We start from the raw sequence: 11365 nt of genomic DNA on the forward strand, positions 1-11365 counted from the left end.
CATCCGCTAAACCCTGTGTCTCCATCCCTAATGTCTTCAACATGGATTGAAATTGGACTAATACAAATTGGTAGCAACTACATTTGGTCAGTTTACAATCTTCATACAAATTGCAACACAAGCAGCTGCCCAGAGCAACTAGTCAGAACCCTTGCTTCACTGTTCAAATCAAACCTGGAGACCGCAGTGCTATTGTTGTTGCCATCCAATGCTAGAGTCCCAGTATGATTACTAGACAGGCCATGTTCTGTAATGAGATTGTTTGTGCTCTCTGGTCACTCTAGATTCCTTGTGCAGTCTAGAAATTTCTAAGCTAATTTCGGCCTGGAATGTGCTTGAAGTGGAATTGAAGGCCTGGAGCACACGTCCTTGCGCACTATCACTATCAGGACCTGTCACTTTTCTGATGTGGTTTGGGAGTGCCTGCCGCACCTCCTGTATGTGTAGCAATACAGGCTGTGAGGGCTGGTGTACACCGAGCGGGCTTTCTCGCATTTTTACAGCCGCTTGCGGCTGTGGAAAAGCGTGGATAATGTATTTCAATGGGGTGGTTCACACCAGAGCGGAAGGCGGTTTGAAACGCATACTCCCGGGCTGAGGCATTTTTTGGATTTCGGAGGCGTTTCTGCCTCCAATGTAAAGTATAGGAAAAACGCAAACCGCTCTGAAAAACGCCAGTTTAGAGCGGTTTTGCAGGCGTTTTGTTACAGAAGCTGTTCAGTAACAATATCAGTACTGTAACAATATCTGAAATCTACTACACCAAAAACGCTACCCAAAACCACCAAACGCTAGTTGAAACGCTTCATTAAAATAAGAAAAAGCGTTTCAAAAACCGCTGGCGTTTTGCGGATCTGCTAGGTGTGCACCAGGCCTGAGTCTGCAGTCAGCTCAAAGTCGACTGGAGGCTAGGGATGATCAATGAGATGAAAATGCTTCAGAAATTATGCACATTTTTATGCAAATCTATGCAGCTTGAAAAAGGACCAATCAGTTTAAACCTGGGTTTAAATTGATTGGTCCATTTTCATACTGCATACATTTGCATTCAAATTTGCATAAATTCGCATCAACTCAGAAGACTTTGCATATCTTCAATCATCCCTCCTGGAGGCTGATTAATACCTTTGTCAAACCTTGTAAATAGGCTAAAGGGGCCCATACACTGGTCGATTTCAGCCATCGAGCGATTGATTTGATCCATCAGCCGCAAAGCAATGCAAGTTCGATCGACCGATTGATCGATTTGCGTCCGATTTCAATCAATTTGATCTATCTCCTAGTATAAAAATCTAGGTCGATCTGCTGCTGGCAGCAGATCGATGGCTCATAGAGTTGCATTGGATCTAAAGTTGGCCATATACTTATGGATTTGCAGCAGATTCGACCATCAGATAGATTTCTGTCAGATGCCTGTCAAGTCGAATCTGACAGGAATCTATCTGATGTGTGCCACACACTAGGAACAGATTTCCAATAGAATTCAGAATGAAATCTATTGGAAATCGATCTGAATGCATTACTGGACCATAAGATCCAATGCAACTCTATGGGCCATCGATATGCTCCCAGCAGCAGATCGACCTAGATTTTCCATCCTGTCGGATAGATCAAATCGATCGATTGGCTGATTTGAAATAATGGATTTCTGATTGATTCTATAGAATCAATCGATTGATGGATGAAATTGACCAGTGTATGGGCCCCTTAATGGTGCAATAATGCATTTAGATCGATTTTCAATAGATTTCCAATAGATTTAATTCTGAAATCACACATCAGATACATTCCTGTCAGATTCGACCTGACCGGCATCTGACAGAAATCTATCTGATGGTCGAATCTTCTGCAAATCTATAAGTGTATGGCCACCTTAAGTTCTGCTGCCAGGTTGACGTAATTGGCCAGTGAAATACATTGATTTGGCTCCGCCCCCTTGATGTCTCTGCAGCCCTAGAAATGTATTAGTTAAGTGCCATAATGTCCAACATGAGACGGATAACCACACTGTGGAACTTGAGAGCATCCCACTCCATCTTGTGGTAAGCTGGAAAAATAACACGCTACCACAGTCGTGACTGAAGAATAATTTTATTACAATAATAAATGTGAGCTTGTTCAAAGCCGCTTAGGACATTAGATTGTGAGCTCTTCTGATGGACAATTACACTTATTAACATTAAGTGTTCAGTTTGCTCATTAACCTCCTGGGGGATACAATTATATCGCCCAGGAGGTGGCGCAGCACTATTTTTTAAATTTTTTTATTTTTTAAATCATGTAGCGAGCCCAGGGCTCGCTACATGATAGCCGCTGTGCAGCGGCATCCCCCCACCCCCTCCGATCGCCTCCGGCATACAAAGCAAACAGGAAATCCCGTTCAGAACGGGATTTCCTGTTTGGCTTCCCCCGTCGCCATGGCGACGATCGGGATGACGTCATCGACGTCGTGACGTCAGAGGGAGTCTCGATCCACCCCTCAGCGTTGCCTGGCACTGATTGGCCAGGCTGCGCAGGGGGTCTTGGGGGGGGGAGCGGCACGGCGAGTAGCGGCGAATCAGCGCGGAGCGGCGGCGATCGGTATATACACGCAGCTAGCAAAGTGCTAGCTGCGTGCAACAAAAAAAAAATTATGCTAATCGGCCCACCAGGGCCTGAGAAAACCTCTGTGGCGGCTTACCCCGAGCTCAGCTCGGGATTATCCCCCAGAGGGTTAAAGTGCTGCGAGAATGTCTATGCTAAATAAATTCACAATACTATTCTGGTTGGTCTAGGCAACTGCTCTGTTGTCATTCCAGTTATCTTTGCATGTTGACAGTGTCCATCCCAGTCTCCTCACTAAAGGTGGCCACACACGATACAATAAAATGATCCGATTTTACTGCAATTCAAAAAATATGATAGGATCTCCTGAAAAATTGAAAGCTGTTTTTTTGTTTGTTTTTTTTTGTTTTGTTTTTTCATAGGACTGAAAAATCTGATTGGATTTCCAGTTTTTTCGATTTTGATCGATCCGGAGTGCTGGAAATTGTATGGAGATTGTATGGTGTGTGTTAGATTGTTAATTTATTCATATACACACCCTAGCAATTTTTTCAGTTTCCAATCATTTTTATCATAATTGGGGAAAAATTCAACATATGTATGTGGTACATTGGTCATATTTTTGAAATGTTACAATCAGTCAGAAAAATTGATTGCAATTCTTAAATTGAACAGATAGTTAAAAAAAATTGTATGGTTCATGTATCATTCTGTCCCTGACTTTCCAGAACATGATGGAGAACTCTAAGAAGACTGCACTGTCTGTGGTGAGAACCATACTGAATAACAAGCAGATCAGCCTGAAACTGGAACGCTTCATAAAGGTATGTAACATCCAGCTCAGAGTGGACCTCTGAAAGCTTACTGAAAACAGATTGTCAGCAATCTTGTCGGGCTCCCGCACATCCTTTGGCAACATTACAGCCCTGCATTAGCCATGGGAGCACAGCCGTGCATGCACAGTAAGTGGAGGCCTGTCATACACTAGTGGATCCATGCTACTGCGCCTGTGCAGCCGTGCAAGCCCGGTTACTTGTCAGAAAAGAGGTGCATAGCCCCGATATGTGGGGGGTCTGTAGAATGCCAAGGGAAGCCTCAATAGAATCCTGAGGCTTTCCTTACTGCAGTTAGTAGGTATATCTTACTTTTGACCCCATTTACACTTACATGTGAAACCAGTGTTACATTACCCTATTTTACCACTGGGGGCAGCAAAAGCAATAACAGTCTATGGAGACTTTAACACTTACTGCAGTCCATTGTGGTGTGCTGGAAGCATCCGATCCGACACAAAGGGCTACATCGCGTTACCACAAGCACCGCGCTTAAAGAAAAAAAATCAGTCTTGCTCACCTGGGGCTTTTGCCAGCCCCCTGCAGCCGTCCCACGCCCTCGCAGTCACTCACGGATCCTCCTGTCCCCCGCCGCCAGCTACTTTCCCTTTGCCGACATAAGGCGTCTCCTTCTACGCGTTCCCATCCTCAGTAGCGCCCTGTACATGCACAGGACGCTATTACGGACGGGAATGCGTAGAAGGCTACGCGTGGCCAGGCGCAGTAAGCCTGTTGGCCGAAAGTGAAAGTAGATGGCGGCAGGGAACAGAAGGATCCAATCATGACTGTGAGGGCACGGGAGAGCTGCAGGGGGGTGGTAGAAGCGCCAGGTGAGTAAAACTTTTTTGTTTGTTTTTTTTGTAGGCTTAAGGATCCCTTTAAGGCACGGAGCTTAGAGTAATGCAAGTTTATGGGTGACGCACGTAGTGTAAACTACAGGTCGCAGACTGATGGGAATCCCAATGATGTACTACTTGCTTAGCAGGGAGTAAGTCACTTAACGGGGGTGCGGTGCTATGCATATGACCCTGTTGGCATACTGTGCTGCAGGGTTATATGACTGTCATATTTTGTGAGCGACTCAAAAAAAAAAATTTAAAGCTGCCATAAAACTATGGTAACAAAGGAAAAAAACATCCAGCATAGAAGTTCTATACATTAGGAGTATTCTCACAGGATGTGTACACGGTGTCACTGTGCTCTGGAACTGACTGTGTACCCCTCTGCATTAACTTCCTGTCAGGAAATGGCAAATGGGAGTGCTCGGTGTGCCTTTCTGAGGTGTGTGTACACTTCTTCCGTGTCATAGGCCACTACAGAAACTCAGGCTTGTCTGAGGCAGGGAACACACTAGGCAGAAACGATAGCGTTGCAGAAGACACCGCGAAAACGCACATAATGCAAGTCAATGGGCCGCATAAAAAAAAGAAAAAACTTGCATTTTACTTGCATTCTGCAATGTGCGTTATTTAAAAATGCTGGTTTTGTTGCAAATTTTTCAAAATTGCACATAATGAAAGTCAATGGTGACACAGAGTCCTATAGATCAAATCGATCAATTAGCTGATTTGAAAGAAACGATCTCTGGTCGATTCTATAGAATCCATTGATGGCTGAAATTGACCAGTGTATGGGCCACTTATTGGTGCAATAATGCATTTAGATCGATTTCCAATAGATGGGGCAAATCTGCTTAGGATTTAATGCTGATGCTGTTTGAATAATAAATTAAGATAAATTGACAGTGTCAATTTAAATAAGTAGTTTTATATTACTAGATGAATGTTTCCTGGCTCCTTTCCAGGGTCAGAATCCCTTCACAGACGACCAGGATGAAGCCGCAGGAAGCAGCAGCAATGCCATGGAGACCACCACCGAAGAACTGGAGACAACCGCCACAGAAGATTCTGAGCAGCAGGGCCCGCAGGAATGCAGCACCTCTTCCGGGAATGCTGGGATGGAGACTGAGAGCCCAGAACTGGTTTTAGATAAACAGTCGGCTTCTGAGGATGCTGGTGAAGAGCTAAATGCAGTGAGTGGAATTGATGAGGATCCCCAATGAACATAAAGAGGTGAGAAGATGCAGTGAGTGTAACTGAGGAACCTACAAGCAGACAATAAAATCAGAGACTCTGAGAGCAGCCTGGTTCATTCACCGAAGTCCATACTGCTGTCCTCGAACATCTAGTGTAACACATGAAGGTGCCATTATTATAGCAGGCTAGTCTTTTTAGCCCATTCAGTCAGGGCCTGTTTCCACTACACGCAGATTGGATGCAGAAAGACTGACTCCAATGAATGCCTATGGGCCTGTTTCCACTAAACGCGATTTTTCTGATGCAGATTTTCCCATAGGCATTCATTGGAGGCAGTTTTTCTGCATCCAATCTGCGTGTACTGGAAACAGGCCCTCAAGGGTGCTGCAGTGGCCCTGTCGCAAATCGTGCACAAACGCCAGTGACACCCCCACGCATGATACTGGTCCCCTCTCTCTCTAGATTTCATTAAGTAGGATGTCCCTGTTTAAAAGGCATACTGTCTGCTTGAGTCCCAATCCGTATGGTAAACAGGAAGGCTTTCCAACTCTCCCCGCTCTCTTATAATGTCAAGGCCATTATCCAAAGAATAATAAGGTAGCTTCAGCTGATTATCTTTGGTTTTTTTTCGGGGGTTGGTTCTTGTGGAAGACATTTCATCATTTTTCATCTACATACAACTTGAAATTTCTCTCACCTTAAATGTTGGCGAATGTTTCTGGCAACGTTTTTAAAATGGTTTCTGTTCTGTTCAATAGAGTGGGGAGGGCAAGGAGGAGGCAGATTGGTGTGGGAAATTCAATAAAACCATACAGGTCGGTTATTAGTGGTTCAGTAGAGACCACCTGAAGAATGTTAGAGAACACCTGTACACGCTTTAGGATGTTGTTGTGGATAACAATAACGATGAACACTTATGATCGTACTTGTTGGTACGTAGCTTTACAGAGCAAGTTCTTAAGTTCTGAGTGAAGATGTCTAGACATATGGTCTAGCTGGATGATGCTCATGATTGTCAGCTAGCTAGACTGTTGGCTGAAGAAAATGGCTTACCTGTGTTTATACCTGCCTAGCTATTTCCTTCTCCCTTGGAACTGAAGATGTTTCTCTTTAATTGTAATGGAGCATATTGAAATTGCCTTATTCGTCTTTGGATACACCTGACATAAATTGGAACCTTCACAGAAAATCTGTACCATTGTGGTTATGTTTACAATGCTTGGCATGTTGAAGTATCACCATTCATATGTATTGGTGCTTGTAGGCAACCATAGCACATGTGTGGTTGCACTTGAGCAAGGTTAGGCTTATAGATATCACTCAGAACCTACTGAAAATACGATTCACCGGAATGTGTGGAGCAGGGGAGAAGTTTGTGTGACTATATGGATTGGGCAGGTGAAAACGCAAACCATAAAGCTAACCATTGGTATAAGTTAATTACCATAGGTGAGATCTTATAGTTTGTTGCAGAAACCAGCAGCAAGACATTCCAGGGCAAATGGCGCTGTGGCTCTTCCCCCTACTTTATGAGCCAGTGCTGGAAGAGTCTGGGAGGAACTGGAGCAAATAAGTATACTCAGCTGAATGTGCAAATGTGTCTTGTTTACAGAGCCAACAGACCTCCAGGAGTATGATGGGGATTGCGCTTACATGTCCTGCTGCTCTGTGGCCACTCTGACTTTTTACAGTGTTCAGACACCAGCTGATCACTTTATATTATTCTTCTGTTAGGCTTTAAATGGTCCCGAAGGGAGAGGGATATAGAGGCCACCACCATATGTACGGTATTTCTTTTTAAGCAATGCAGATTGGCTGTCTTAATAATCCTCTGTCTCCAATACCTTAAAGCTGTGTTCCCCAACCCTGTCCTCAAGGCCTACAGTGCATGTTTTGTGGACATCTGCAGAGGTAATCAGCTCTTCTGAGACACTAATTACCTCACCTCGGCGTGTTTGTGGTTTTCTGCATAACATGTACTGTTGGTGGGCCTTAAAGGGGCACTATGGCGAAAAAATTTAAAATATGTGCAAACCTATACAAATAAGAAGTGTGTTTTTTTTCCAGAGTAAAATGAGCCATCAATTACTTTTCTCCTATGTTGCTGTCACTTACAGTATGTATTAGAAATCTGACAGAAGCGACAGGTTTTGGAGTAGTCCATCTCTTCATAGGGGACTCTCAGGGATTTATTTATTTTCAAAAGCACTTAGTGAATGGCAGTTGCTCTCTCCAACTGCTAAAAATCTGTGTAGCGAGCAGGGAAGCTGGCCAGCATCATTGTTTACATCATTTTTAGGAAATATCTTTATAAAGAATAAAAGCCTTGCTGAAAATCCCCTATGAAGAGATGGACTAGTCCAAAACCTGTCACTTCTATCAGATTTCTACTACCTACTGTAAGTGACAGCAACATAGGAGAAAAGTAATTTAAAGCTCATTTTACTCTGGAAAAAAAAACATACTTCTTAATTGTATATGTTTGCACATATTTAAAATTTTACAATTATTCGCCATAGTGCCCCTTTAAAGATAGGGTTGGGGAACTGTGCCTTAAAGGACAACTGAAGTAAGAGGGATATGGAGGCTGCCATATTTAGTCCCTTTCAAGCAATACCCATTTCCTGGCAGCCCTGCTGATCCTCTGCCTCTAATAAGTTGTCATAGGCACTGAACAAGCATGCAGCAGATCAGATGTTTCTGACATCATTTTCAGATCTTACAAGATTAGTTGTATGCTTGTTTCTGGTGTGAGATTTAGACACTACTGCAGCCAGATAGACCAGCAGGGCTGCCAGGCAACTGTTATTGTTTAAAGCAGGAGGATTATCGATACTATGCCAGGAAAAAAAAATGCATATATAAGTAGATAATTGATCTACTTACATAACACATGCATTGTACTGTCCAGGTTTTGATTTCAGTGAATTTTACATAGTAAATGAAAAGAATTCTGTTCCTGGTGGGAACCATGTCTTTTTCCCACAGTCTGAGGCTAAATCCTGATGTCATTTCTTCCCTTAACTTTTTTTTCTTTTCTCCTCCAATCGCTGAATCACCTCAGCCTTGCTTGTAAACACAAGTGAGAAGAGGATCATGTTTCAATTAGGCAGCTAGGCAGGGAAATAAAGGGAAGAGGAGGAATATATTATAGATAAAAAAGAACCCCCAGAATGCAACGGAATGGCAATGGCTATTAAAGGGCCAGTGCTCCTTAGGTATGTGATAACTCCAAACGGTAAGGACTGGTTCACACTTGGCGTTTGGAGCGCCGCTAGCCCGCAATCGTGCTTGGCTCTGCAATTGTGATTTTAACTAAAATCTTGCGATTCTGCTGCGATTTGCGCTTGTGATTCCTGTTCAATAGAACGAGAATTACAGAGCAATCGCCCCCGAAACGCGTTTGCGATTAATCGAAATCGCAACCGCTGCAGTGTGAATGTATCCTTAGGGAAACATTGTTGCAGCGCTTTGCTGATCGGCGGCAATCAGCAAAGCGCTAAAGAATCGTCCCAGTGTGAACCAACCTTAACAGCAGACAAAGTTTTGAATGCAGGATTAGCATCTTTATCACTTAATCTACTCAGATCAGTTGCTGTTGAAATTTTATTTTTATGGTGACAATCCCGCTTTAAAAGGATATAAATATCGCAGCCTCTATATTCTTCTCATTTCCGTTGTCCTTTAACCCACAGAACCAGTATACAGGTGTTTTGACAAAAGTCTGACAACACTAACTTGTGAGGTCAAAGATGCCTGGCTCAGTTCTGTGACTTTGATGCCACTGAAGACAGAAAGATCAGTAGGACAGCCAGGCAACTGGCATTCTTTAAAAGAAAACAAATATGGTAGTGTCAATATCCCATTATCCGTCTAAAGAAAGGGTCACTTTAACATCGATACACTTTTAGTGAGAAATACTTAGCGAGGGTGAGCCGAAAGGAAATAACTTGATTTTTACGAAATTGTGTCTGAGAGTTGGAGTCTTTAGCAAAAAGTTATGAAAACAAGTGCATAGAAAGCTGGAGTTAGAGTAGTGCAGAATACTTGTTTTAACTTAACGGTTCGTTGGTTGTTGTAGGAACCTGCTCAGTTTCTCCTCACTTGTCTATTCAGTCCGGTGCTATTATGTGACATTGTCATTGACAATGAAGATGGGATAGATGAGCAGCCACTTACAGTGTAACAGCTGAGCAGTTAGTCAGCTATGCACTCACCATGTGTTTGGGTTCAGTGTGTGTAAGGGGGGGGGGGGAGCATTTTGGCTTTGAATAGACTTCTGCAATAGTGGAAATAGCCCCACAATGGTACACTGTAAGGCCCCGCTTCCACATGTGCTGGAATTTGTCAGTACGCATCTGACTCCCTCTAGCCAAACCATGCACGGCTATGGGGATTCATATGTGTCTTCCAAAAGCTGCAAGCATTACGTTGTGTTGCATTATGAATTCGGAAGCAGCCTCTTGACTTCAGTAGGCTGTGATTCCCCTTCCGATCTGTGTGCGGGGAAACTGTTTTAATCGCCTCCCGTGGAAACAAGACTTAACACTTTTACAATGCACCCTTTTTAGCGGCACCTGCAAGTTCTTACATATGTTTTGTCTAACATCCCATCAACACAATGTTCTTCCTTTCCAGAGAAAAGCAAAGTCCTCAGTTTTCCAAACCGATGCTGGAAAAAATCTTTTTGTAACGTTCTGGTTAGAACTGGTAATTTTTCAGTTTTTCTCGTTATCCGTATTTGTCTCTTCAATAAAAGGAACAGAACCTGTGAGACTCTTCTTTCAACCAAGTCACTGTATTCAGTAGATGATTATAATGCTTTCAGGTCTACAACAGCTCTGTGTATTTATGCTTTATCTGTTCAGCATGGTGGGTCGGCCAGACTGGCAGTATATAGACTGGCAGTCTTGTAGGTAGATGGCTGATTACTGTACTTGATGGAAAGCTCTGCTTATCTTTTCCATATAGAGAGCTAAGCTGAAAGTGATAACTTCTGTTCCCTTCCTGTTTGGGTGTGTAAATGCTACAAGAGAAAAAGCATCATTCCAGGGTCTGTCCCCTTTGTTGCACATACAGCAGGTATCAGCAAATGAGAAGTTCAGCCGCCCATGGAAAAAGAGACCTAAGACAACTAACGTGCGTACTTATTTATGTAAGGCTGCGGATGTAATACATATTTCAGACCTAGCCCTGTACATTTGAGATTTAGGAATAATTCTATTTCAAACGCTTTATTTAAAGCCTCTTTGGATCTCCAGAAAACAATATAACCTAACACTTTGTTAGAATTGCAGGTAAGCTTCATACCGATAATCACTGAATAATAGCATTTAAGGTGCAACATTCCAGATCTGTCTTCCTCATTCAAAAAAACATTGACCCTTAGACCCCCAAACATTTTAAGAAAAATAGTTGTGCAAAGCAAAAAGGTGAAGAAAAGAAAAAGCTAAAATTAAACCACAAATCCACAGCAACCACCCACCTCAACTCTGTACAAATTATCTGCCACAACTACCAAATTTTAGTTGTTTTTTTTTTTCAACACAGTCTTCCAAAATGCTAGCCATTCATTCTTGATCAATGAAAGAAAGTTCAGTAAAGTTCTTTGGTATTTGGTGAGAGTGTCCACCTTGAAGTGCAATAGTGCTGACCATGGGTCTCTGGGGACTGTTTTGTCAGACAATAAGTGGAGATTTAGGAATAATTCTACAGGGATTAGTATACTAAGTAAGGGAATAAGTAAAGAGCATCATTCCATTTTATTTCTACAAATTGTTTTTGCATGTCGGATTTCAGTTCATGGTGCATTTTTACCACTAATTTTAGTAATTTAACCACTTTACCCCCAGCTGTACGTATTTCTCCGTCCCTTTTTCCACCCTGTTACCACCAAGGGACGGAGAAATCCGTACCGGATGCCGCTCCTGCCCGTGTCCGCGCGCGCTCGTG

The 11365-nt window shown here is 42.9% G+C and overlaps 1 protein-coding gene across 1 annotated transcript in view; it reads left to right on the forward strand.

Moving 5' to 3' along the window:
- The window catches only part of AKAP8L (A-kinase anchoring protein 8 like), a 69468-nt gene extending 63955 nt beyond the window's left edge, over window positions 1-5513 (forward strand). The window contains exons 11-12 of the mRNA XM_068274577.1: window positions 3273-3368; window positions 5182-5513. Coding sequence (XP_068130678.1) covers window positions 3273-3368; window positions 5182-5439 — 354 coding nt within the window. The 3' untranslated portion in view covers window positions 5440-5513. The remainder of the gene's footprint in view (window positions 1-3272; window positions 3369-5181) is intronic.
- The last annotated feature ends 5852 nt before the right edge of the window (window positions 5514-11365 follow it).

Source organism: Hyperolius riggenbachi, chromosome 3, assembly GCF_040937935.1.
Source record: "Hyperolius riggenbachi isolate aHypRig1 chromosome 3, aHypRig1.pri, whole genome shotgun sequence".
Lineage (NCBI taxonomy): Eukaryota > Metazoa > Chordata > Amphibia > Anura > Hyperoliidae > Hyperolius > Hyperolius riggenbachi.